The sequence below is a fragment of the Anomaloglossus baeobatrachus genome, chromosome 9 (assembly GCF_048569485.1).
Source record: "Anomaloglossus baeobatrachus isolate aAnoBae1 chromosome 9, aAnoBae1.hap1, whole genome shotgun sequence".
NCBI lineage: Eukaryota > Metazoa > Chordata > Amphibia > Anura > Aromobatidae > Anomaloglossus > Anomaloglossus baeobatrachus.
The window spans coordinates 80,130,528-80,157,328 of NC_134361.1; the positions used below are offsets into that span (position 1 = coordinate 80,130,528).

Here is a 26,801-nt window from a genome sequence, read left to right on the forward strand (position 1 = left end):
ACTGCCCAACTCCAGGACCCTACATTAATACATGCCCGGAGTCGGGTGACAGTAATTGACGGGGTGGCACAGCTGCCCGGTGCCCAGGTAAGGTACCCCCATTTCGCTCTTAAGCAGGATTTACTCTACCGGGTAGATGAAATACGGGGCGTGGGGGTAGAGCAGTTGGTGGTACCCCAGCCGCATCGTCGGCGGGTCCTCGACTTGGCTCATAAACACCTGATGAGTGGCCATCTAGGGGTCAAGAAAACGCAGGAGCGAATATTGCAAAGGTTCTATTGGCCCGGAATCTTTGGGGAGGTAAAACGGTTCTGCGAAACCTGCCCGGAGTGTCAGCTTACCGCACCCCTGACCCATTTTCGCAGTCCGTTGGTACCGTTACCCATTATAGAAGTCCCTTTTGAACGGATAGGGATGGATCTGGTGGGGCCCCTCGTAAAGTCCGCTCGAGGGCACCAACACATCCTAGTGATCGTTGACTATGCCACCCGGTATCCCGAGGCGATACCTCTCAGACATACTGCAGCAAAGCTTATAGCTCGGGAGTTGTTTGCTGTGTTCTGCCGGGTGGGGTTGCCCAAGGAGATCCTTACGGATCAGGGGACCCCATTCATGTCTAAAGTGACCAAAGAGCTATGCCGGCTACTCCAGATCAAGCAGTTGCGTACGTCTGTGTATCATCCTCAAACGGACGGTTTAGTCGAGCGTTTCAATAAAACCCTGAAAACCATGCTAAAAAGGGTGATTTCAAAAGACGGGAAAAACTGGGATATGATGCTTCCCTATTTGATGTTTGCCATCCTTGAGGTGCCACAGGCATCCACGAGGTTTTCGCCTTTTGAGTTGTTATACGGGCGACATCCCCGGGGATTGTTGGACCTGGCAAAGGAAACATGGGAGCAAGAGCCCACCCCCCATAAAAGTGTGATTGAACACATTTTGGGTATGCAGAACCGCATAAGCGCGGTTATGCCAATTGTGAAGGAGCATTTACAGGAGGCTCAGGCCGCGCAAAGCGGCCGCTACAATAGACAAGCCACTGTGCGGACCTTTAAACCCGGGGATCGGGTGTTGGTATTAATCCCCACGGCGGAGAGTAAATTCCTGGCTCAGTGGCAAGGCCCCTACGAGATAAAGGAAAGAGTCGGGGTGGTTAACTATAAAGTATTGCAGCCCGGTAGGCGGAAACCTGAACAAATATACCATGTCAACCTATTAAAACCCTGGCAGGAACGGGAAAGCCTGATGGCTGTTTTTTCCCCATCTCCCTCCTCTTCGGGTCGTTCACCTCCGGCTCCAGCGACCTCCGGAGAGGACGAACCGGAAGTAAGGATTGGAGAAGCCCTCACCAAGACTCAGAGGCGAGAGGCCAGACGGTTGGTTCAGCAGAACCCCGATGTCTTCTCCGAGCTGCCCGGTAGGACCAGTCTGATACGACATGATATTGTCACCGAGCCCCACCTGAAGGTACGCCTGAAGTCATACCGGGTACCGGAGGCTCGACGACAAGCCATATCGGAGGAAGTAAAGACAATGTTACGCCTGGGGGTCATCGAAAAATCCCGGAGTGAATGGGCTAGTCCGATTGTCCTAATACCAAAACCCGATGGCTCCTTAAGGTTCTGCAATGACTTTAGGAGATTGAACGAAATATCCAAGTTCGATCTCTACCCCATGCCCAGAGTGGATGAGCTGATTGATAGGCTGGGACAGGCGCGGTATTTTACCACGCTCGACCTGACCAAGGGGTACTGGCAGGTGCCACTGACGGAGTCCGCCAAGGAGAAAACCGCTTTTGTTACGCCGGAGGGTCTCTTCCACTATGTTGTCTTGCCTTTTGGGTTACATGGCGCTCCGGCCACGTTCCAGAGGTTGATGGACTTAGTGCTGGAACCCCACCAGGCGTATGCATCAGCGTACCTTGATGACATCATTATTTACAGCTCCGATTGGCAGACCCACTTGGAACAGGTACAAGTGGTGGTGGACGCGCTTCGAACAGCCGGATTGACAGCCAATCCCAAGAAATGTGCGTTGGGACTCACGGAAGCCCGCTACTTGGGCTACGTGATAGGCCAAGGAGTGATTAAGCCCCAAATTAACAAGGTTGAGGCGATCCAGAAGTGGCCTAGACCCCTGACCACGAAGCAGGTTAGGGCCTTCCTGGGTATCGTGGGATACTACAGGAGGTTTGTAAAGGATTTTGCGGGACTATCAGCCCCCTTGACGGACCTTCTCAAAGGCAAGAAGTCCGTCATGGTGCGCTGGACTCCGCAGGCCGAAGACTCCTTCCGGGCCCTGAAGGGGGTCCTGTGCGGACAGCCCGTTCTTGTACACCCTGATTTCCGGAAGGAGTTCATAGTACAGACTGACGCCTCAGAGGTCGGCCTGGGGGCAGTGCTGTCTCAGGTGGTTCAGGGGGAGGAACACCCCGTCACCTTCTTAAGTAGGAAGCTCACCCCTCCCGAGCGGAATTATAGCGTAGTGGAGAAGGAGTGCCTGGCGATCAAGTGGGCCTTGGAGTCCCTACGCTATTACCTGCTGGGACGGCAGTTTCGCTTGGTGACGGATCACTCTCCACTGGTCTGGATGAGGTCCGCCAAGGAACGGAATGCCCGGGTTACCCGGTGGTTCCTTTCTCTGCAGAACTTCCGGTTTACGGTTGAACATAGGGCCGGTAGGTTGCAGGGCAACGCCGATGCCTTGTCCTGCGGCCCGTGTTTGATGGCGGGAGTTCAACCCCGCACGCTTGAACTGAGGGGGGGGGTATGTGAGACTGTGACCGGGGTTATCTATGATGGCCGGTATGTCTCGCCCAGGTTGTGCTCACTCCATGATAGGAAGTAAATCCACTATAGGGTTAATGCTGTTTCCCTACAGGCTTAAGGAAGGGTTAAAAGGAAACAGGAACGAGGGCAGGTGTGCCGGGTGTGAGGGAGTGAACAGAACTCCCTGAGTTTTCTGCTGGAGAGGCACATGTATTGTGTTATGGACTTTTGTTTGGACATTAAAACCGTGTGCTGTGAACCTTAATGCCTGGATCCCGTGTCTTCTGCTGCGCAGCCGACCGTGCTACCTCACAATACCTATTCCATGAGATAAAACCATATACACCTGTTACTGGACACAGTTAACTGCGCTTCATTGTAATTTAAATGTGAGACAGCCTACCTAAAACTCATGACACCAACATAGACTGTCGACCCTCCCTCTACTTAGACTAGCAAAAGGCATTCCCATATACCAAGTATTCAATGGAGGAGAAAGAAAGAAAAAAACAACAACCCAAAATTACATCATAATAATAATAAAAATGGCTGATGTAACTGTGATATACAGTTAGGTCCAGAAATATTTGGACAGTGACACAAGTTTTGTTATTTTAGCTGTTTACAAAAACATGTTCAGAAATACAATTATATATATAATATGGGCTGAAAGTGCACACTCCCAGCTGCAATATGAGAGTTTTCACATCCAAATCGGAGAAAGGGTTTAGGAATCATAGCTCTGTAATGCATAGCCTCCTCTTTTTCAAGGGACCAAAAGTAATTGGACAAGGGACTCTAAGGGCTGCAAGTAACTCTGAAGGCATCTCCCTCATTAACCTGTAATCAATGAAGTAGTTAAAAGGTCTGGGGTTGATTTCAGGTGTGTGGTTTTGCATTTGGAAGTTGTTGCTGTGACCAGACAACATGCGGTCTAAGGAACTCTCAATTGAGGTGAAGCAGAACATCCTGAGGCTGAAAAAAAAGAAAAAATCCATCAGAGAGATAGCAGACATGCTTGGAGTAGCAAAATCAACAGTCGGGTACATTCTGAGAAAAAAGGAATTGACTGGTGAGCTTGGGAATTCAAAAAGGTCTGGGCGTCCACGGATGACAACAGTGGTGGATGATCGCCGCATACTTTCTTTGGTGAAGAAGAACCCGTTCACAACATCAACTGAAGTCCAGAACACTCTCAGTGAAGTAGGTGTATCTGTCTCTAAGTCAACAGTAAAGAGAAGACTCCATGAAAGTAAATACAAAGGGTTCACATCTAGATGCAAACCATTCATCAATTCCAAAAATAGACAGGCCAGAGTTAAATTTGCTGAAAAACACCTCATGAAGCCAGCTCAGTTCTGGAAAAGTATTCTATGGACAGATGAGACAAAGATCAACCTGTACCAGAATGATGGGAAGAAAAAAGTTTGGAGAAGAAAGGGAACGGCACATGATCCAAGGCACACCACATCCTCTGTAAAACATGGTGGAGGCAACGTGATGGCATGGGCATGCATGGCTTTCAATGGCACTGGGTCACTTGTGTTTATTGATGACATAGCAGACAAGAGTAGCCGGATGAATTCTGAAGTGTACCGGGATATACTTTCAGCCCAGATTCAGCCAAATGCCGCAAAGTTGATCGGACGGCACTTCATAGTACAGATGGACAATGACCCCAAGCATACAGCCAAAGCTACCCAGGAGTTCATGAGTGCAAAAAAGTGGAACATTCTGCAATGGCCAAGTCAATCACCAGATCTTAACCCAATTGAGCATGCATTTCACTTGCTCAAATCCAGACTTAAGACGGAAAGACCCACAAACAAGCAAGACCTGAAGGCTGCGGCTGTAAAGGCCTGGCAAAGCATTAAGAAGGAGGAAACCCAGCGTTTGGTGATGTCCATGGGTTCCAGACTTAAGGCAGTGATTGCCTCCAAAGGATTCGCAACAAAATATTGAAAATAAAAATATTTTGTTTGGGTTTGGTTTATTTGTCCAATTACTTTTGACCTCCTAAAATGTGGAGTGTTTGTAAAGAAATGTGTACAATTCCTACAATTTCTATCAGATATTTTTGTTCAAACCTTCAAATTAAACGTTACAATCTGCACTTGAATTCTGTTGTAGAGGTTTCATTTCAAATCCAATGTGGTGGCATGCAGAGCCCAACTCGCGAAAATTGTGTCACTGTCCAAATATTTCTGGACCTAACTGTATTAATCCCAAGGTGAAGCCCCATCATTGGGGTTTCATTGCACTTATCTAAGGTTCACTGTGGATCCCAGAAGTCCTACCTGAAGAGATCAAAAATGTAACCCCTATTTTATTGTTAGAGGAAAACATACGATATTGGCAATGGCCCTTTAAATGAAGGGCCATCCTTGGGATAAAAAAAAGCTAAAAGGGGTATTCCCATCTCCAAGATCCTATCCCAATATGTAATAGGTGTAATAATATTGCCAAATACTTCCAGTTATAAATCTAGTATAGTTCTTCTGATTCACTATATCACTTACCTCTGGTTCAGGGCATTACAGGACCTTAGTTATCCATAGTTATGACCACGAGCAACTAACTGTGACTATATGCATGGTCATAACTATGGATACCTAAGGTCCTGCAATACCCTGCACATGAGGTAAGTGACATGGCTATATCAGGAGAACTATACTACATTTATAAGTGGAGGTTTTTGCTATTATTATTACCCCGACTTGGATCTTGGATATGGCAATAACCCTTTAAGCTAAATAAGTCCAAAATACCATGTTGACTAATTTCTTAGTATATTTTTTTATTGCAGTTGGAGCTATCACAGAGCGTTCACCAATAAACAGCTCTAAATCCATTCCATAAACTTTGAGTTGGATGACTCAACTCTAGCTGCTCGTAGCCACCGCTAATCGGAGCTTAGGAGCTTACTGAAACTGTTTATACAGAGGACTGTAAAATATAACAATATACTGCAAGCTCCAGTGCTCCTGCTAGTAAAAGTTACAGGTATCCAGAATTTTATCGCTCAACGATATTTCTACAAAGGGATTTGTTGCTCTGTAAAGTTCCTCCTGACCCTATCAAAATATATATGTATATAAAAAAAAAAATCACAAACCTTAAAATAAAATGCAAGAAGTAAACAGATAGAAGCCATCCTTCATATTTTATTTTTTAACGTATTTGTTATGAATAACTACATGGAGAACACAATGTCAGTGAATATATTGGTAAAGTTATGTTTGGCTAATTGTTAGGGACTCAACAAAAATGAGGTTGCCTTGCCATTGGCTGTTGGGCTCACATAAAAATGGCCATTTTTTATGTGCTAAGTATCTCAATTTTTACATGTTTTTCATAGTAGTAATACATGTCTATATTCCCATTGTCATAATTCATGCACGGCTCTGCCGTTCTTGAGTCACTGCATGTATCCTGCCTCCGGGAGGGGCCTGTTTACTCTGACTTTGTTTTGGGGATCATGCTGTCATATCTTGATTCATACACGGCTCTGCCTTTTCCGAGCCAGTGCATGCATCCTGCCTCTTGAAGGGGCCTGTTTGCTCTGGCCTCGTTCCAGGGGTCACGTCGCCATATCTAGGTGCTGCTACCTTAGGGATGCCACCAGTGATAATTCTGGCTTGGCTATGTGCTCGTCTCCTGTGAAAAGTACTCTGTTTCATGTCCTGCTACTCAGTACCGTTTGTCTTGACCTCTGACCCTTCTGTCCAATCTGACCACCATCCTTTCTGTCCTGCCTCACCTCTGTCCCTACTGCCTGTTCTGTCCCCCCTCTGTCCTGCCCGACCTTCCCTCTGTACCTCCTTGTCCTCTGGATTTCAGTCCTGCTCTGTGTCCTCCACCCGATCCCCTGTGTTCACTTGTTCCCCGCCATCTGACCTCGGCTCTGCTTATTGACTGGTGCTTGTTTCCTCCCTAGTACAGACGTGACATCCTGGCACTGACCCTTTTAGGCTCTGTGCGCATTGGGAAGTGGAATTTTCTTGAGAAAATTCCGCATGCCCTCAAAGATTACCGCACCCGCGGTAAAAAACCGCGGGAAACCGCACCCGAAAACCGCATGCGGTTTGCCGCGGTTTGCTGCGGCTTTACCGCGGTATTATTCGCGGTATTGCCGCGGTTTTGCCGCGTGCGGGTTGGGATGTGCTTTATTGCTTTCAATGCAATAAAGCACATTGAAGAAAAAAAAAAAAAAAAAAGTCATTTAATTCTGAGAGTAGATAGACAGAAGAATAGATAGAGGGATAGATAGATAGACAGACAGAGGGATAGATAGATAGAGAGATAGATGACAGATCGCTGCATTTCCCACGGTCGGCAGTGAGTTCACATTACCGGCCGTGAGAAATGACCGGTAATTACCTCTGCTGCTTTCATTCAGCCTGTCTCTGTGACAGTTGCGGCTGGATGGAAGCAGCGCTGGACGTCGGACCTGGATTACGCCGGAGCTTTGGTGCGGGAGGGGTTAATAAAATGGTGAACGAGGCTTGTTTGTTTTATTTAAAATAAAGGATTTTTGGTGTCTGTGTTTTCTTCACTTTACTTACGGGTTGATCATGTCAGCTGTCACATAGACGCTGCCATGATCAAGCCTGGGGTTAATGGCGGTGGTCCCCCACCATCATTAACCCCTTGTATTACCTTGCCACCACTGCTACACGGTGGCAAGAAGAGCCGAGGACACGCCGGTATTGTCGCATATTGCATGCGACAGTGCCGGGGCAGCTGCGGCTGATATTCTCGGCTGCCGGAGGGGGAGTGAGGCGGGGGACATTACCCCTGCCCCTCTCCCTCCCCAGCCTGAGAATACCGGGCCGCCGCTGTGTGCTTACCTCGGCTGGAAGGTAAATATGCAGCGGAGCCCACGTTCTTTTTTTCCTATATTTCCGTTTTCTTTCTATGTGTGTTCTATGTGTTCTGTGTCTATGTGATCTATGTGTCTGTGATGTGTGTGTGTGTGATCTGTGTGTGTGTTTACTCTGCACGGCTTCCTCTTCCTGTAATGACATCACTTCCCTGCAAAACCGCAGACAGGCGATGCACATTACCGGAGGTAAACCGCAAAATACCGCAGGGAATAACGCAGGAAAACGCAGTGAACCGCACAGAATTTGCTGCCTGCGTTATTCCCTGCGGGATTTCTTGATTAACATTGAGTCAATGGAGAGAAATCCCGCAGCGACGTGCGGAAAAGAAGTGACATGCACTTGTTTTTGCTGCGGGATTCCCGCAGCAAAACACGCAGCTGTCAAATTCCGCCCAGTGCGCACAGGATTTTTTTTCTCCATAGGATTTGCTGGTGATTCACTGCAGAGATGTTATGAACATTTTCTGCAGCGAAACATGCAGCAAATCCGCGGCAAAATCCGCGAAAAATCCGGTAAGTGCGCACATAGCCTTAGTTTGACTATCCCTACGCTGTGTCTGTGACCTCTAGTGGGCTTCGGAATTATTGCACTCAGGAGAAGTTTCATTCCTGAGTCCCAGCGCCACCTAGTGGTAGCCTGACACCCATATTGATTGTTCCACATATCTTAGACCTACAGAGTACAACTGTCTTCTTTTTGTTATTAACTTTAATGTTCAGTTTGCACCTGTTAACATTAGAAAGGTAGGGTGTTTCATCAGTCTTTTTCTTAGATTACAGGGTCATGCCTTCTCATTGAGCAATCCTGCTCTTCAGCCTTAGGCAATTTTAATTCTCCATTTGCAGGTTCTTGTCTGCCCATAAATTATAGGCTTTTTAACCCAATGAGCGGCATTTGTGTGATAGGGACCCAACAAATAGAGATCGCCTTGCCGTTGGGCTCACATAAAACTGGCCATTTTTGTGTGCTAAGTATCTCAATTTTTTCATGTTTTCCATAGCAGTAATGCATATCTATATTCTCATATTCATTGTTCCTCATATCCTAGCATTACAGAGTGCAATTGTCTCCTTTTTGGCTAATTGTTGTCAGCACCATCAGTATTTAGTAGTGGGGGGGAGGGATATTACGAGCCATTGCAAAGTATAAGTCAATGCAGCTGTTACTTAATATATTCCTTTTAATCTTCCAGCATAAAACAGAAGTGCAAACATTGCATATACTGTATTTAATATGCAGCTTAACCAATTAGCATTAACAGTCTCTGCCACTAAGCAAAGCCATATCCATAGCCATATAAGCCGACTGCTACAATATACTCAAGCATTATAAATGGGAAGGAGCAAATTGATTTGCATGTAATAACAGTGGCAATAAACCTTCCTTGCTACGTGCAATTTTTCCCATCTGTTAATGGAGTGGAAGTTTAGAAGCTATTATTCCCAGAAGGGGACTTACCCAGCTGGACATCTATAACACTTGGCTGGTTCTCCACGGGGAACAATGGTTTAGGAGGCTTCGCTGTGAGTAAAGCTAGAAAACAGAACAGGAGAATGTAATGGAAGTCAGAGACAAATTACAGCGCAGGAAACATTCTATCATGCAAGGCATTTAATTTTGCTACACTTGATACAGTGTAAACATCATCATAAAGTGTGCCTATCTATACAGAATATATTTAACAGTTCAATTTCAATTTCTATGAATTATTATAGATGGGTTTTCTCTGACAGGTACATTTTCTATACGCTATAAATTTTTGCAAATAGTACCGTGGGTCAAAAGTCAATCTAACTCAGCAAAGGCTTAAAATGATAGTCAAGCTGCATCCTGATACAGAGAATGTTTAAGAGGAATGGGATGAGTAAACTGGGGGGGCTATTAATGTCACCTTGTTGAACCTTTATGATTTACAGTGGAATTCGTTTTTAGTATTAAAGAACTTTCAAAACCCATGTTATATTCATAGAGAAGAATTAGGTTCCTGTCACGTAGACTTTATTCTTGGCCAACTTGTTGTATCTGAGCCTTATGTTGGACTGTTAAAGGGGCTTTACACGCTGCGATATCGTTAGTGAATTATCGTCGGGGTCACGGTGTTTGTGACGCACATCCGGCTTCATTAACGATATCGCAGCGTGTGATACCTACGAGCGACCTTAAACGATCACAAAATAGGTAGAAATCGTTTGCCGCGGAGAGTTCGTCCTGAAACCAAAAATCGTTGTCTGTTTATTAGCGATGTTGTTCCTCGTTCCTGCGGCACCACACATCGCTGTGTGTGACACCGCAGGAGCGACGAACATCTCCTTACCTGCGTCCCGCTAGCAATGCGGAAGGAAGGAGGTGGGCGGGATGTTACGGCCCACTCATCTACGCCCCACTGCTTCTATTGGATGCCTGCCGTGTGACGTCGCTGTGACGCAGCACAAACCGCCCCCTTAGAAAGCAGGCGGTTCGCCGGCCAGAGTGACGTTGCAGGGCAGGTAAGTGCGTGTCACGGGGACTAACGAGGTTGTGCGCCACGGACAGCGATTTGCCCGTGTCTCACAACTGACGGGGGACAGGTACGATCGCTTGTGATCTCGCTAGCGAGATGGCAGCATGTAAAGTAAGTACCCTTTATATCTACTGTCATGTGCCATTTGGTTTTCTCAGAATGGAAATTCTTTATTATTTTTATTATTATTATTATAAGCTTATCTTAAAGCACCACCCTAGGGTTTCATTTTTTTCAGCGCTGGGGTGATACTTTTAATCTAAAGTCCTTGTCCCCGGTCTTATACTCATCCTCTGATGTCTTCACTAGAGAAAAGCAGACCCGTGGAACTTCAGTTTAGCAAGTTCAGCCAGACTTTAAAGGGAGCCTGTCACCAGATTTGGCGACTATAAGCTGCGGCCACCACCAGTGAGCTCTTATATACAGTATTCCAGAATGCTGTATATAAGAGCACAGGCCGCGCTGTAAAATGTAAAAATTACTTTTATAATACTCACCTACAGGGGCGGGGGGTCTGGTCTGATGGGTTGCCACTGCTCTCTACTCCGGTGCCTCCTCTCTCCGGTCCGGCACCTCCTCTCTGCTGCAATTGTCGTCCTCCTTCGACCCAGCCGAGTATGGATGACGTATCCTACGTCATCCACACAAGCCAGCATTGAGGTCCTGCGCAGGTGCGCTTTGTTCTGCTCAGTTCAGGGCAGATCAAAGTATTGTAGTGCACATGAGTGGGCGGTTTTCCACCTTTCCTCGTGCCAGCGCATTATAGTACTTTGATTTGCCTAAACAGGGCAGATCAAAGCACACCTGCACAGGACCACATATGCCGGCTATTGTGGATGACGTTGGGCACACCATCCATACTCGGCTCGGTCGAAGCAGAACGTCAATTGCAGCAGAGTGGAGGTGCTGGATTGGAGAGCAGCGACAACCCATTATACAGGACTGCCCCCAGAGGTGAGTATTATAAAAGTGATTGTGTTCTACAGCATGGCCTGGGCTCTTATATACAGCATTCTGGGCTGCTGTATATAAAAGCTTACTAATGCTGGCTGCAGCTTACAGTCGCCAAATCTGGTAACAATTCCCTTTCAATAAAGTTTGGTTTGAAACTCGGATTTGACCTGGACCCCAATGGATTTCATTAATTGGAATTTGGTTTTCCACCCACATGCAGCCAGCCATAAATATATAATTTCCGGGGGCGGGTGCGCTGCGTTTTTCCATTTTTTTTTGGTGCAAACTACATGCAGTGTGAGTAGATCAAATATTGCAAGCAGCTCTCACTGGGCTGAGCACCGAGCATACCCGAGCACAGCAATGCTTCTTATGTAGCATTTCGCTACATAAGAAGACCAGATAAGTGTCTGCGTCTATGCGTTTTAGGCACAACATCCCTTTAACCATGACATGTTTAAAGCCATGTTGTGCCTGAAATGCATAGATGCAAACACTTATTTGGTCTACTTATGTAGCTAAATGGATCATCTTTCCATGGCTTTTTATTTTAATTCCTAATAAAGTAATGTTTTACATTTTTGAGCGGTGCTGGAACTTCCATTTTTTCCACTCCCATTTATGCACCTGGTTACCAGTCCAGGATTTCCGGCCACCATCTATCTATGGTCTGGTGAGCTGTTTTTTTTCTTGTCCTACTTGTATAGGACTTCAGTGGCATGAAGATGTCATCACTTTTCTTAGAGTGGTATGCTGATTGTGTTGGTAGCCTAATTTTAAGAGCTTGGTCACACCGCCATATACCTCGGATAAGTGCTACCTGATGTTTTATTAGATGGCACTCGCTCCAGTGTTCTGGGTGCATATTCCCTTTAAGGGAACACTGAGGGACAATTCTTTTTTTGTGGGCACTCAGGGGACAATATTAATTCTTAAGTGGTCACATAAAGTCCATTGTCATAAAATTATAGAGGTAGTTTCAAAATTGACCTTCAAAGGGGCACAAATGGGGACCTTATAGAGGAAAATGTGGGAACTTCTATTTTCTAGGGTTTTCACAGAGAGCACTAATATTTTTTGGGGTAATTTTATCACAAAAGTGGCCTTATTCTTATGTAATGGTGGACATTATTGTTATGTGGTGGCCAAAAGCAGCACTGTTATGTTACATAGTAAGTGCAGTAAAAGGGACAAAGAGGGGAGCAACAGGCCCTGGATTGGAGTATGAACAGCAGAATGAGGAGTTTGCGCAAGTTAGGAATACATGAAGATGATGCCTGAAATGTGAGAAGCCAAATGTGTATTTGTTGTAAACTTGGCAGATGAGTCATGGCTGGAAGAAGTGATAAAAGATGGAAAAGACTGGAAATATGAAGAAATCCATCAGAAAAAAACATTAACTGCAAAGGGTGCTTTACACGCTGCAACATCGCTAGCATCGGCTAGCGATGTCGAGAATGATAGCACCCGCCCCGGTCATATGGCTGATATGTGGTGATCGCTGCCGTAGCGAACATTATCGCTACAGCTGCACCACATGCACTTACCTGCCCTGCGACGTCGCTCTGGTCGATGATCCGCCTCCTTTCTAAGGGGGCGGGTCATGCGGCATCACAGCGATGTCACACGGCAGCCGTCCAATAGAAGCGGAGGGGCGGAGATGAGCGGGACGTAACCTCCCACCCACCTCCTTCCTTCCGCATAGCCGGTGGAGGAAGGTAAGGAGATGTTCGTCGCTCCTGCGGTGTCACACACAGCGATGTGTGCTGCCGCAAGAACGACAACAACATCGTACCTGTCGCAGCAGCGATATTAAGGAAATGAGCGACGTGTCAACAAGCAACGATTTTTCATGTTTTTGTGCTCATTGATCGTTGCTCATTTGTGTTACACGCTGCGATGTCGGTAACAGCGCCGGATGTGCGTCACTACCGACATGACCGCGACGATATATCGTTACCGATATCGTAGCGTGTAAAGCCTGCTTTAGTCACAATCTATAAATGTATTCTGTTAGATGTTCTGCAGAACTGGTTTCTACCACCATATAGTCATTATATGGTGGAAATATTGGCCTTGGTCATTGTATAGTGATTTTTATTCGGAAACAACATGGTCCCCTGCTGAGGTGCTCACTAATCACAAATTATATTAGGGTGTGCCTCTATCATTGTACACATGGATAACTAGATAAGAGTTATTAGTTACTAGAGATGAGCGGAAAGTTACTTGTTACTAGAGATGAGCGGACCCGTAGAAGTTCAGTTCGATGTTGTTCAGCCAGACTTTAGTTAAAGTTCGGTTTGGAACCCAGACTTGACCTGAACCCCAATGGAAGTCACCAATTTGGCAGTTCGAGTATCCGCTCACATACAGCCAGCCATAAATTGATCACTTGCAGGAGGGAGAGGAGGTGGTTTTCCAATTTTTTTGTTTGGTGCACACTACAGGCTATCATGCTGTTGTTACACGCAGTGAGAGACATCCAAACACTACAAGTTGTGTTCATACGTAAAGAACCCGAACTCTGAACCCAAACTTGTTTTTTGTTTTTTTTTTGTAAAGTCTGTGTTTTGGTATGAACTTCAAACCTCAGGTTTTCTCATCTCTACTCGCAACACCTCTGACTGACAGCCAAAGGTTCCTAGTATCAGTAATCCTTAAAAAATACTTTGATGGCAAATGTCCAACTATAGCTCTGGACTAGTGTACGGTAGCAGTAAATGTTGGATGTATCAACCCTTTACAATGTCTTCTTCTCGCCTGCCTTCCCAATTCAGCATTGGAGTTATGGCTTTGTACATTTTACGGTTGTTTTGGCCACATGAATGCTCTGCCGGAAACTATATGATCTCCTGTCGCTTTGAAAAGTTCTCTGGAAAATGTGACTCCTTTTTAATGCAAGGAAGTCCTGGCCTCAAGAAAACGGATATCAGAAAAATCCTCATGTGTACAACGTCTAACATGCATGTCATTGGCCCTGCACTGATTCATATAGTATTTGTGCAGAAGGAAAAGATCCATCTGATATATGGACACTAAATTATAAGAATTGATGTATAGGAAAAAAATATATGAAAAATTTGCTCTCCTCCAAAAAAACCCTCCCTCCAAACTATCATACATGAGCCACAACCAGAAACTCCTCCAAAAGGAAGGAATAGAGGCCGAAAATGAATTCTGAAATATCAGCAACTTGTAGGCTTTAGCGATCCAGTTTGGACAAAGTTGGTAACTTGTGGTATTTTAATTAAAAAAAATACAAAGTGCAAACATATAAAATTAATTGCAAGATTAATCACATTAAAAATACTATAAAACCAAAATTAGAGAAAAGAAAGTTTCATTGTGAAGACCTTGGCATTGGCATAGAAAGCTGCTAAATCACTATAATTAAGGTATTATCTTTATTATTGATACTGTTCATTAAGTTTATCTGCACCTGGATACAATAATGTGTGACTTGTGAATTCTGTTGGAAATAGGCAAATCCCACATAACCTACGGTAAGACATCACTGTCTCATTAGTTTCTGCAATATGTGTGTATATGTACGGTTATTTTTACACATTGCATAGCTGTCAGATAGAATTGTATTATTGGCCATAGAAAGTGTCAGCAACAACAGCAGAGTCAGAACCGATAGCAGGACCAAAGGCATTGCCCCGAGTCACAAGCACCAGATGTCAAATGCTGCTATGTAGAACCTCCACAATGTCATGGAGCTTGTGGGCCTCTTGTCAAAACAGTGGACTTTCCTGAATTTTGCCATTTCATCAGGCTCGGTTAACCGTCTGCTTTATCTTTATAAACAGTATGCAGCTTTATAAAGTTTAGCTAACTTTGTGTTTATTGCTAAAGCGAAAATTAAATAGTTTACATAATTTAATATCAAGCGTTTAACCCTATCTATGAAAAGCCCCTACACCGAGACCTCCTTATAGAGCAATTATATATATACATTCATGATTTCTTTTCAGCTAGAAAAGATTTGAAATCATTGAGGATTATTTATCATCAAAAAGTCCCAAAAAGTTTAGCAAAATTTTTCAACTACCGTGTTTTCCCATATTTTCTTCCTTTGAATTTTGAGGTTTTCCAGGAGAATATACTTACCAGAACCAGGACCATCTGCGTAGCTCCCAAGTCTCCCTACGATCTTCGGCAGGTGCTCCGAGCAGGTATTCTCTACGCTGTCCTCCCCTGCTTCTTGCCGACATTCACAGATCAGATCGCACACGCGCGCACAAACTCACCACATCCGGCAATATGGATTGCTTCTGGCCTCCATGGGAAAATGGGGCGCAATGAAATGGAATGCATGGGGCACTTGGAAGTGGAACACATCGATACGTCCCTCCACAGGACTTCTATATGTTCCATCTCACTGCATCCCAGCATTCTCTGCTGGCCAAAAGTAATCCATATTGCTGGATGTGGTGAGTGTGTGCGATCTGATGTGCGATTGTGTATGTGATCTGATGTGGGTGTGCAATCTGATGTGTGTGGAAGTGCGTTCCACTGCAGGTCCTCTTGTTCAACATCTGGTGAGTATGATTGTGGGGTCTTCTGTCTTCTTCTCTCTTTTGGGGGTGCACAATCAAAAAAATCCCCTAATAAGGTGCCTAAAGGATATAGATATTGTATCAAAAAGCTCCTATGAACAGATATGAGGCATAAAACTGTTCATAAAAGTAAAAAACACCATGAAATAAGAAAATAAAATATATACTTTATTAGAAAAATTCTCTTTTTTAATTTTTTTTTTTACAATTCTATCATAATAGTTACTGGGAACAAAAAGTGCTTAAAAAGACAGGGTTACTCCAAGAAGACAAAGAAGAGGAAATAAATAACAGAGGGACCACAAAAGGCAATGATTAAAACTCCATCCAATGACCAATCAATAAATATGGAATAAAACCACAAAGTTTAAATAATGGTTAGATGCAGTGCAAATTACAAAATATGAACTCCGGTAGCAAGTTTCAGTATTACAAGTAAAGTGTAATAGTGCTCAATTAAAAATCTGATACAAAGGCACTGCACCAGAGGGCCAAATATGAAGTAAAAGAAAGGAATGGTAAATACCTAAAGCAGGGTCCGTGAGACTCGTCAGCCTTCAGCCCGACGTGCGTTTCTTCTAGCATTAGACTTCCTCAGGGGGGAGTCTAACGCTGGACAAAATGGGCTGTAGGCTGATGAGTCTCATGGACCCTGCTTTAGCTATTTACCATTCCTTCCTTTTACTTCATATTGGGACCTCCGGTGCAGTGCCTTTGTATTAGATATTCAATTGCGCACTATTGCACTTTACTTGTAATACTGACACTTGCTACCAGAGTTCATATTTTTTAATTTGCACTGCATCTACCCTTAATTAAGCTTTGTGCTTTTATTCCATATTTATTGAATGGTCATTGTATGGAGTTTTAATCATTGCCTTTTGTGGTCCCTCTGTTATTTATTTCCTCTTCTTTGTCTTCTTGGAGTAACCCTGTCTTTTTAAGCAGCTTTTGTTCCCAGTAACTATTATGAAAGAATTGTAAAAAAAAAAATTAAAAGAGAGAATTTGTCTAATAAAGTATATATTTTATATTCTTATTTCATGGTGTTTTTGACTTTTAGGAACAGTTTTCTGCCTATCTGTTCATAGGAGCTTTTTGAAACAATCTCTTTTGGGGATGTCTACTTTCTATAATGAAGAGTCCTGCAGTATTTTTTAACTTTTTTAGCTGCATGGACACTTTATTATTGAACCGCGACTAGGGCTTATTTTGGGGGTTGGGCTTATGTTTAAGTCTTACTGCAAAAATGCTGAAAATTCCTGCAAGGGCTTATTTCTGTGGAGGTCTTATTTTTGGAAAATTAGAATATTATCTTTGTGTGCCAACCTGTTTTTACTTTTCTGGTACACAGATAGCCCAAATGCATCACCTAATTTACTAAGAGTCTACACATCCTTAATAAACTTGGTCTATTTGGTCTAAGACTTCCAAATAAAATATAATTTATTATAACTTTAATTTCCCCCATGGAGTTTCTATTATTTACCACATAGCTAGTGATAGGAAGAGACAAAAAAAAAAAGATAAGTAGTGATGATCGAATAACTACTTGTTTCAGTAGCATGTTTCAGCTGCATCCAAAATGCTGTGATGTACAGTACAATCACAGTGGATGGGATTTCTAGAAATCCCATGCCCACTTTGCGTGTACAGCCCACAGTGAAAACTGACCTGTGGTGCAGCTTCCTGAGCAACAAGCATGTCAATTGTTTGCTGTGGAGTCACAAGCATTCTTTGCAGAGAGAACAGAAGAGAGAGACCGCAACTGCCCAAGCCCGGATTGTGACCATGAGCAGCTGCGTTCTCCTACAGAGGAGACTTGCAGCCCCACAGGCCAGGACCTGCCGCGTCCAAGATGCAGTGGTTCCTGATCATGAGCACGTACTCTTACTCATGGCATCTCGCATGTCAGAAATACATTGGTGGAACAGGCGTTCTATAGTTTGCTGCATCCTTGAGTCTCAGAAAATACTGAAGTAGAAGCAAGGATTTTGAGAGCAGAGCCTAGAACTGGGGTCACCAAACTGTTGCTCGTGGGGCCCATGTTGTGACTGTTTGCCAGCTTGGTTAGTTAACACCGGGTTTAGTAAACAACTGGGAAGAAAATCTTCATATGGTGACATGTGTGAATGGCCCTGCATAGAAGAGCAGATCTGGTTGCGTGTATACTGTGAGGAGGGGAGGATGAATATGATAACCTGGAGGTAGAATGGTATTGCCAGTTAGAGGGGTTGCATAGAACTGGGTATGATAGTGTGATGAAAAGGCTTGATGCAAAAATACTGAAAGGGGGTGAAGCAGGAACCCCTGCATGTAAGTATATTGCCAGTGAAGGGAGGATGGCACAAGGCTTTGGGGTGTTTTATGTTGGGAAGCTTTGGCTGTCGTTATATCGGGACTCGGGGAGCTCTTGGTTTCACTATGGTGTAGTTGGAAAGGCTTCTGCTAAATGTGGCTCACAACCTTCTCTCAGTGCTAAATGTGACTCTCAAAATAAGAAAGGATGGGGACTGATGGTCTAGAGCAGGGGTGCCCAACATGTAGCTTGGGAACCACGTCTGGCTCACAGACCCATGATGTGTGGCTCATGGCTGTCTGGCAGCTAGGTGCATTTGCATCAGGTCTTGCAAACAGCTATGAGATCAGGTTTCCAGATGGAGACATTTGTGAGTACCCCACATAGAAAGCAGATCTGAATGGTGGTAAGATCCCCTAGATATTAGTATACTGCCTCAGTGGAGTGATTCCTGTGGAAAAGCTTTAGCTGTCATTAAACTGGTAATAGGGGCTCTGGGTGTCACTACTATTAGGGGCAGGAGATAAATGTAGTTCATGACCCTTAAGCTAGGGTCACACGTAGCGACGCAGCCGCAATCACGACGATGACCTGACCTTATCAGGATCGCTGCTGCATCGTTACATGGTCGCTGGTGAGCTGTCAAACAGGCAGATCTCACCAGCGACCAGTGACTAGCCCCCAACCAGCAGCGACGCATGGAAGCGATGCTGCGCTTGGTAATTAAGGTAAATATCGGGTAACCAAGCAAAATGCTTCGCTGGTTACCCGATATTTACCTTGGTTACCAGTGCACACCGCTTAGCACTGGCTCCCTGCACTCGTAGCCAGAGTACACATCAGGTTAATAAGCAAACCGCTTTGCTTATTTACCTGATGTGTACTCTGGCTATGTGTGCAGGGAGCAGGGAGCCGGCACTGGCAGTCTGAGAGTGGCGGACGCTGGTAACGTAGGTAAATATCGGGTAACCAAGCAGCCTTTGCTTGGTTACCCAACATTTACCTTGGTTACCAGCGTCTGCAGAAGCCGTCTCTCTGCTCCCTGCATGTTCAGTTCGTCGCTCTCTCGCTGTCACACAGCGATGTGTGCTTCACAGCGGGAGAGCAACGACCAAAAAATGGTCCAGGACATTCAGCAACAACCGGCGACCTCACAGCAGGGGCCAGGTTGTTGCTGGATGTCACACACAACGACAGTGACGACGACGTCGCTGCTACGTCACAGAAAATAGTGGCTTAGCAGCGACGCCGTCGTCGCGGTCGTTGTGTGTGACATGACCATAACTCAGAGCTGAATGTGGCTCCCAAGGTCAGAAAGGTTGGGGAACACTGGTCTAGAGGTTGAGAAACAGGGCCCTAAAGGGTAGATCTGTGTGAGATACATCACAGAAGTTGGGTGTAAAGGCCGCTTTACACACAACGACATCGCTAACGAGATGTCGTTGGGGTCACGGAATTCGTGACGCACATCTGGCCTCGTTAGCGACAATGTTGCATGTGAAACGCAGAAACGACCATTAACGATCAAAATTACTTACCTTATCATTGATCGTTGACGCGTCGTTCCATTCCCAAATATCGTTGCTGTTGCAGGACGCAGTTTGTTCGTTGTTCCTGCGGCAGCACACATTGCTATGTGTGACCCCGCAGGAACGAGGAACAACCTCGTACCTGCAGCCACCCGCAATGAGGAAGGAAGGAGGTGGGCGGGATGTTTGTCCTGCTCATCTCCGCCCCTCCGCTTCTATTGGGCGGCCGCTTAGTGACGTCGCTGTGACGCCAAACGGACCGCCCCCTTAGAAAGGAGACGGTCCGCCGGCCAGAGCGACATCGCTAGGCAGGTATGTGTGACGGGTTTAAGCGATGTTGTGCGCCACGGGCATCGATTTGCCCGTGACGCACAACTGACGGGGGCGGGTACACTCGCTAGCGATATCAATAGCGATATCGGAGCTTGTAAAGTGTCTTTAAGGCTGTGTGAGTCTCCGCTATCGTATGGCAACATGGTGCAGATTTTCAGGGTGGAAAATCCATAACATATTTGCCCAGTGGAAACATATGTTCAAAGAGACATTGCATTATTCTAAATGTCTTAAAAGGACAAAAATCCAGTTTCACGGAGTGTGGATAAAATAGTAATTTATTGAAAGTTTGTCCAAAGGTAAAATACAGACATCAATGTCAATAGAATTTTAAAAAAAAAAAAAAACAACTATGCGTTTCGAATGATAAACATTCTAAATCATAATTAAGAATATTTATCATTCAAAATGCATAGTTCTTTTTTAATCTTTCTATTGACATCAATGTCTGTTTTTTACCTTTGGATGGACTTTCAATAAATATCTATTTTATCCACACACTCTGAAGCTGGATTTTCATCCTTTTAAGACTTTCTCCACATTTACCATTGCTTCCTTTGCTCTGGAGTGCTGGCTTGAGGGTGAGTTAGACCTTTTCTTTATTATTCTAGAATACTTTTGAATTACAATCCATAATTCATATTTCTAAATACTTGTGAGGCCTCCTTCATACGTCCGTGATTCCGGTACATATGACATCCGTTTTCATACATACTGGAGACATGGACATATGCAGACCCATAAAAATCAATTGGTCTGCACACACATCAGTGTTTTTCACAGACATGTGTCTGTGTGGCGCACACACATGTCCATGTGTTCCTCACGAAGACAAGTCCGTTTTTATCCGGCAGCACTGATGTCATATAGACCACACACTGATGTAATCCGTGTGATATCAGTGTGACACGTACTGGAAAAAACAGCTTTCTTTGAAAAAAAATTTATTTTCTATACTTACCTGTATCCAGTGCTGCTGTCACTTGCTTCCAGGCCTGCTCATTATGCTCATGAATATTCACTGCACTGCAGATCTGGAAGTAGCAGCGCTGGAGACCACAAACAGGTGAGTAAAAAAGTTCCTGAACTCCATGTGTTTTCACGGATAGCACACGGAGAACACATGTGTGCCAAAATCATGCCACATGGAGGGCCAAACGCACCTTCAAACATGAGTTTTTATCACGGACATGTGAAGGGGCTTAATACTGCATTTCCAAACAGAATTGTCAAAATATATTATGAAAAGTTCTTTTTATAGGTTTTATTAACAAAGATAATACCAGATCGTGTTCGTTAAGAAACAGTATGGAAAAAATCATTTATAGATACACAACAGTCCCCAAAATAGGTGACAGATTACTATTTTTTAGAATCCACTCAAATGGTAATTTGGCATAGTGACTAGGAATCAACCAACAGCGGTTCTTGGCACAGATGTGTGCATTCACGCCAATGTGGTGACAGTTTTAGGACAGTCTGTGTAAGTATAGTCCAGGAAAAGTCATAGTTCAGGCTTAATTTTAGAGGGCATCTTGTCAAAATAATTACAGGTCTCCTGTTTTTCAAACAGAAAGATCTGGCAGTGCAAAGAGAAAAAAAAATTTTGCCTTAATGTTTTGTCCCCAAGGAAGACGGAAAATCAGAGATCGTCTTATAAGGAATTTATGCACCAGAGGTAAAATGCTACATATATCTAGAAGGACGGAACCGCAGCAAAGTCTAGTGATCTTGATTGACATGGAACATCTGTTGTATTTTCTAGCGGAGAAATTAAAAGTATTTTTTTATAGGGAATTTTACATTTCTGTTAGATCTGCACTTTTATTCTCATGCGATTAAAAAATACAACTTATGTTTATATACTGTATATAATGCCAAAACCACTATAAAACTGGAAATTGTCTTTGTAATTAATTTAAATGGGGTCATCTAGTGAAAATAATTTATCTCCTATCCATGGGATGGGTGACTCTTTGCTGATCGGCAGATGTTCGACCACTAGGACCTGGACTGATCAGTAGAACAGGGAATTTCTATACTATTAATGAAAATATATGCCCGACCAATACTTCATTCATTCTCTGTAGGGCTGCAAGGAAAAGCTAAACGCATCTCTTGGACGCCCCTTGGGGAATAGATGGAGTAGAAGCACTGCCACTACTTTCTAGAGAGGATAAAAGTTATCTATTCTGCAAATTAGTGCAGGTTCCAATAGTCAGACCCCCACCAAAGAACAAGTGATCACCTGCCCTGTTTTCGTCAGACAACCCCTTTGATTCTCACATTTTAGTCACGCCATGGTGGACATTTGATGTGCACACCAGACATGCTCCCATCTATCTGAAGAATGCGTCTTTATTTTAAAATCTAGTGTGTCCTGCAACAAAACTTTGCTGCTATGAGTGGCAAAGCCACTTTCTTTTTAGCACTAATGAGTTGCTTATTGGCCAGGACTAGTCTAGATGGACATCTATTCCTCCAGACTATCATGTTTTTCCAAAAATAAGCCCTCCCCAAAAATCAGCCCTAGCAGGAATTCATGGCCTTTTTGGTGTTAGGGTTAAATATAAGCCCTACCCAAAAAATAAGCCCTAGTCACGGTTCAATAATGAAGTGTCCATGCTGCTAAAAAAGTTAAAGATACTGCAGGACAGTTCATTATAGAAAGCAGACACCTCCAAAAGAGAGAAGAAAGAAGACCCCGCAATCATACTCACTAGATGCAGAACAGGAGGACCTGCAGTGGAACGCACACTTACACACATCAGATCACACAACTACACACATCAGAGCACACACCCACACACATCAGATCACACAACTACACACATCAGATCACTCACCTGTGGCGCTCTGGACTAGCCAGGTCGTCACAGGTACTACAACACACACACCCCCACCCCGAGACAGGCACATCAGCCAGACACAAAATCCTTGTTGCCTCCCTCCAGGGGCTGATGTCCACACCAGGTGGGGTGGAGCCAGGCGGTTGGCCCCACCCATTGAGGAGTTCACAGTTCTGGAGGCGGAAAAAGGAAGTCAGATCAGTTAGGGAAGTGCAAGTGTGAGGAGTGAAGTAGTGGTGGAGGAGTAAACTGACCATGTCTGGGTGTGTGGCCCGGGCACTAAGAGCAAGGTTGGCAGACGGTGGTGGCCGTCTGCAGGAGAGGTGAATCAACGCGAAACCGTAGGACCGGGGTCGGGCGGTAGCCCGCTGGTACCAAACCAGGGAGCGAAGTGAAGCCAACACACACAGGCAGGGCCTGCGGATCCCGACCAGGCTTGGAGCCGCCGTCAAAGGTCAAATCCATTACTGACCGGAACCCCAGGGGTTTCCTAGCAGCCAAGACCTGATAGAAGGCAACCGTCCGACCAGCAAAAGGAAATACAGCTACCGCCAAAGCTAAGATTCCAAGGGCCAGAGCCTGCGGGCAAAAGGGCTCCTCTGGCACATATACAAGCTGGGGGAGCGGGTTACCGGTGGGAAGCCACAGGAGCCGAACAAACACCAAGGTGCAGGAAAAGGCATCCATCACCAACCGTCCGGGAGAAGCCACAGTAGCCGTCTGCAGGACCCGTCCATCCAGCCATTTGGTTTACCAGAGACTTTGTGTACATTTGTGGCTGAGTGAGTACAACCGTGCCATCCGGCACCGCGCTGCGTAGTCCAGGCGACCTTGCACCTTGCCAACCCTGCCTCCCCGTCACCTCACCGGGCCCCGGGACCACCAATCCCTACCCATGGAGGGGGAAAACAACATCCCAGCTGCTCCCTACCATCGCTCCCGGGATCCCCGTCACCAGCAGCGGTGGTGCCCAACCTCACAACAACCCGTGGGTGGCGTCACGGACTACATCCCCAAACCAAACCCCCCCTTTTACTCACGGGCGAGGAGCGCCGCTCGAGTCCCCGGATCCAGCCCACTGCTCGAGCCACCGAGCAGCCATTGCAACAGCGCCGGACCCGAGTGTTAGCGAGCGCAGCGCCCCGCCACCTGCGACACACCCCCAAGCACACACATGAGATTGCACACACACACATCAGATCGGCCACACAATCAGATTGTGCACCCATACACATCACATTGCATACGCACATCAGGACATGATGTATATATATATATTGTGAGATGGCAGACTACATTGCTAAGGGATGGTATGTACCCATACGCAGTGTGAACCTCGAGCTCCATGTTCATACTTGTAGTGCCACATGTTCCTGCTAAGGTATTCTCAGGGCAGGTTCACAGGTGGCTAAGGTGATTGATTATTCTGGCCACCTACATATCCCGGCCATGGGTGTGTTTGACATGTGTCTGACAGGCCACATGGTTTTGCAATGGAGTCTGTTGTTTGACACAGGCAATCTGGATGGAGTCTGAGGAGGCAGTGTGTGGAGCAGCACTGTAGGAGAAGCAGCCTCTGAGAGGAGAGAGGTTGCTAATCTCAAAGAGGCAGGAGCCTCTGGATGGAACACAGCTGAGGTACATCAGCCTGTGTTGAGAGATCGTCAGGAGCCCGGCGTGTCCGGAGCCAAACTGAGAGCCTGTGTGGAGAGGCTGCTCCATTTTTTGCAGGTATTGAGGCCTCTTTGAATACCACTGAGGTAAGTGGATCCAAACCTGTGCGGGGTGAACCGCTGAATTAACAGACTGGAAAACCGTGGGTGTGACGGCCAGTAAGCCGTGTGTCCCTTTTTTGAAGAAAGAGATTTTTGTTTGTTATGCGGTTTATGTGTTGTTTAATAACCTGCTGGACTTTATTTGAACTGTGTGTTCTCCTATGCTACCTCGCATAGCAGCAAAAGCGAGTAAAAACCCCACGTTACAGTGTGTGAACTGGGTGCAACCTCACTATATATATATATATATATATATATATATATATATATAAAATTTTAATTTTAGTTGGAGAATTTCTTTTTAAACATTATATACACATTATGTCCGCATAGAAAGCATGACATTTGTTAAAGGAATGATGCTTCACATCACCCTTCAGTTCAAGGATATCTGCAATGTGCATTTTATGACATTTTTATCTTCCAGCCTTCTTAATTTTTTTTCTTTTCATCTTCTGGAAAAGTAAAGAAGTGGTGACGGATGAGGCAGGAACCCATCATCCATCTTGAATGGACAGCTGGAGCTTTAGCATGCAAATGAAACCTATCATTCTTGTCAACCTAAAGCCATAGCACCAAAGACTGCAGTCCGGAGCCAATTAATATTCCATGACCAATCAGTCCACTCATGCACAGGGGCTCTTCACAGTACAGTGTAATCTCACTGACAAGAATTATTAGCGTGCTGGGTCTAAGTATAATATACCCCACGGAAGTGAAAATATATCTTCTATACGTACATGCCTTAAGACCCAAATGAAAATCAACAGATAGCACGTCTATAGGAAGAAGCAGCATGATATCTAATGGGGTTTCTCATGAATTATAACTCATAGGCATGGATGAGTTAGAATTATAGAACGAGATTTAACAAGTATGTCTAATTTTCACTTGTAAATTGAATAAATGGCGTTATAATAATATATAATAATTAAACATTTAATTTGCCCTGCCAGGAAATGCATAATTAATTGAGGGGGATCTTTTGGTCAATAGTAATGAGTGAATCTTTTTATTTTCAAACTTACCTGCTTTGTCAAATATTTACCAAAACTTCCATTAGAAAGTATTTCCAATTCAACTGAAAAGATGCACTGTGAGTTCCTCTAGGACTATATCCAAACCATAAAAGCTCCTTAACCCAAAGAATGGTTAAAGTGACCTCAACTTATACCACAGTGTCTGTCTGCTATAACACCCTTCTTATGTGCTTGATATCTAAAATTGAACATGATCAAAACAGAATTCACAATTTTTCCCCCATTACACTCTAAGGCGGGCTTTGCACGTTGCGACATCGCAAGTCGATGCTGCGATGTCGCACGCGATAGTCCCCGCCCCCGTCGCAGGTACGATATCTTGTGATAGCTGGCGTAGCGAAAATTATCGCTATGCCAGCTTCACATGCACTCACCTGCCCTGCCACCGTCGCTCTGGCCGGCGACCCGCCTCCTTCCTAAGGGGGCGGGTCGTGCGGCGTCATAGCGACGTCACACGGCAGGCGGCCAATAGTGGCGGAGGGGCAGAGATGAGCAGGATGTAAACATCCCGCCTACCTCCTTCCTTCCGCATAGCCGCCGGCGGCAGGTAAACTGATGTTCCTCGCTCCTGCGGCGTTATACACAGCGATGTGTGCAGCCGCAGGAGCAAGGAACTACATCGTACCGGTCGCTGCAGCATAATTATGAAAAAGTCAGAGCCTGCAACGATGATACGATAACGACGCTTTTGCGCTCGTTAATCGTATCATCTAGCATTTACACACTACGATCTCGAAAGTGACGCCGGAAGTGCGTCACTTTCGATTTGACCCCACCGACATCGCATGTGCGATGTTGCAACGTGCAAAGCCGCCCTAACACTCCACCTGACCTATCAATCATAGTCAATGGCTGCTCACACTACCCAGTCTTACACACTTGCTGCCTGAGGATAACCCTCGGCTCTGATCTCTCGGTCAAGCCACATATGAAAGCCCTTTCCACCTCCTGCCTATTCCAACTCAAAAATATTTCCCAGATGCGTACATTTCTTGACCAAGGATCTGCAAAAACACTAGTGCATGATCTCATCATTTCCTGCCTCAACTACTGCAACCTCATGCTCTCTGACCTCGCTTCTAACACTCTCGCAACCCTACAATCTATCCTAAATTCTGCTGTCCGACTAATTCACCCATCCCCCCTCTATTCCTCAGCCTCTCCTCCGTGCCAAGCTCTTCACTAGCTTCCTATTGCCCAAAGACTCAGGTTTCAAAACACTACCCATGACCTACAAAGCCATCCACAACTTATTCCCTCTATACATCTGTAACTAAGTCTCCCGGTACTTATCTGTATGCAA

The 26,801-nt window shown here is 45.1% G+C and overlaps 1 protein-coding gene across 1 annotated transcript in view; it reads right to left on the reverse strand.

Moving 5' to 3' along the window:
- The window catches only part of IL1RAPL2 (interleukin 1 receptor accessory protein like 2), a 1,148,049-nt gene that overhangs the window by 336,691 nt on the left and 784,557 nt on the right, over positions 1–26,801 (reverse strand). The window contains exon 6 of the mRNA XM_075323820.1: positions 9,113–9,187. Within this exon, the coding sequence (XP_075179935.1) occupies positions 9,113–9,187 (75 nt within the window). The remainder of the gene's footprint in view (positions 1–9,112; positions 9,188–26,801) is intronic.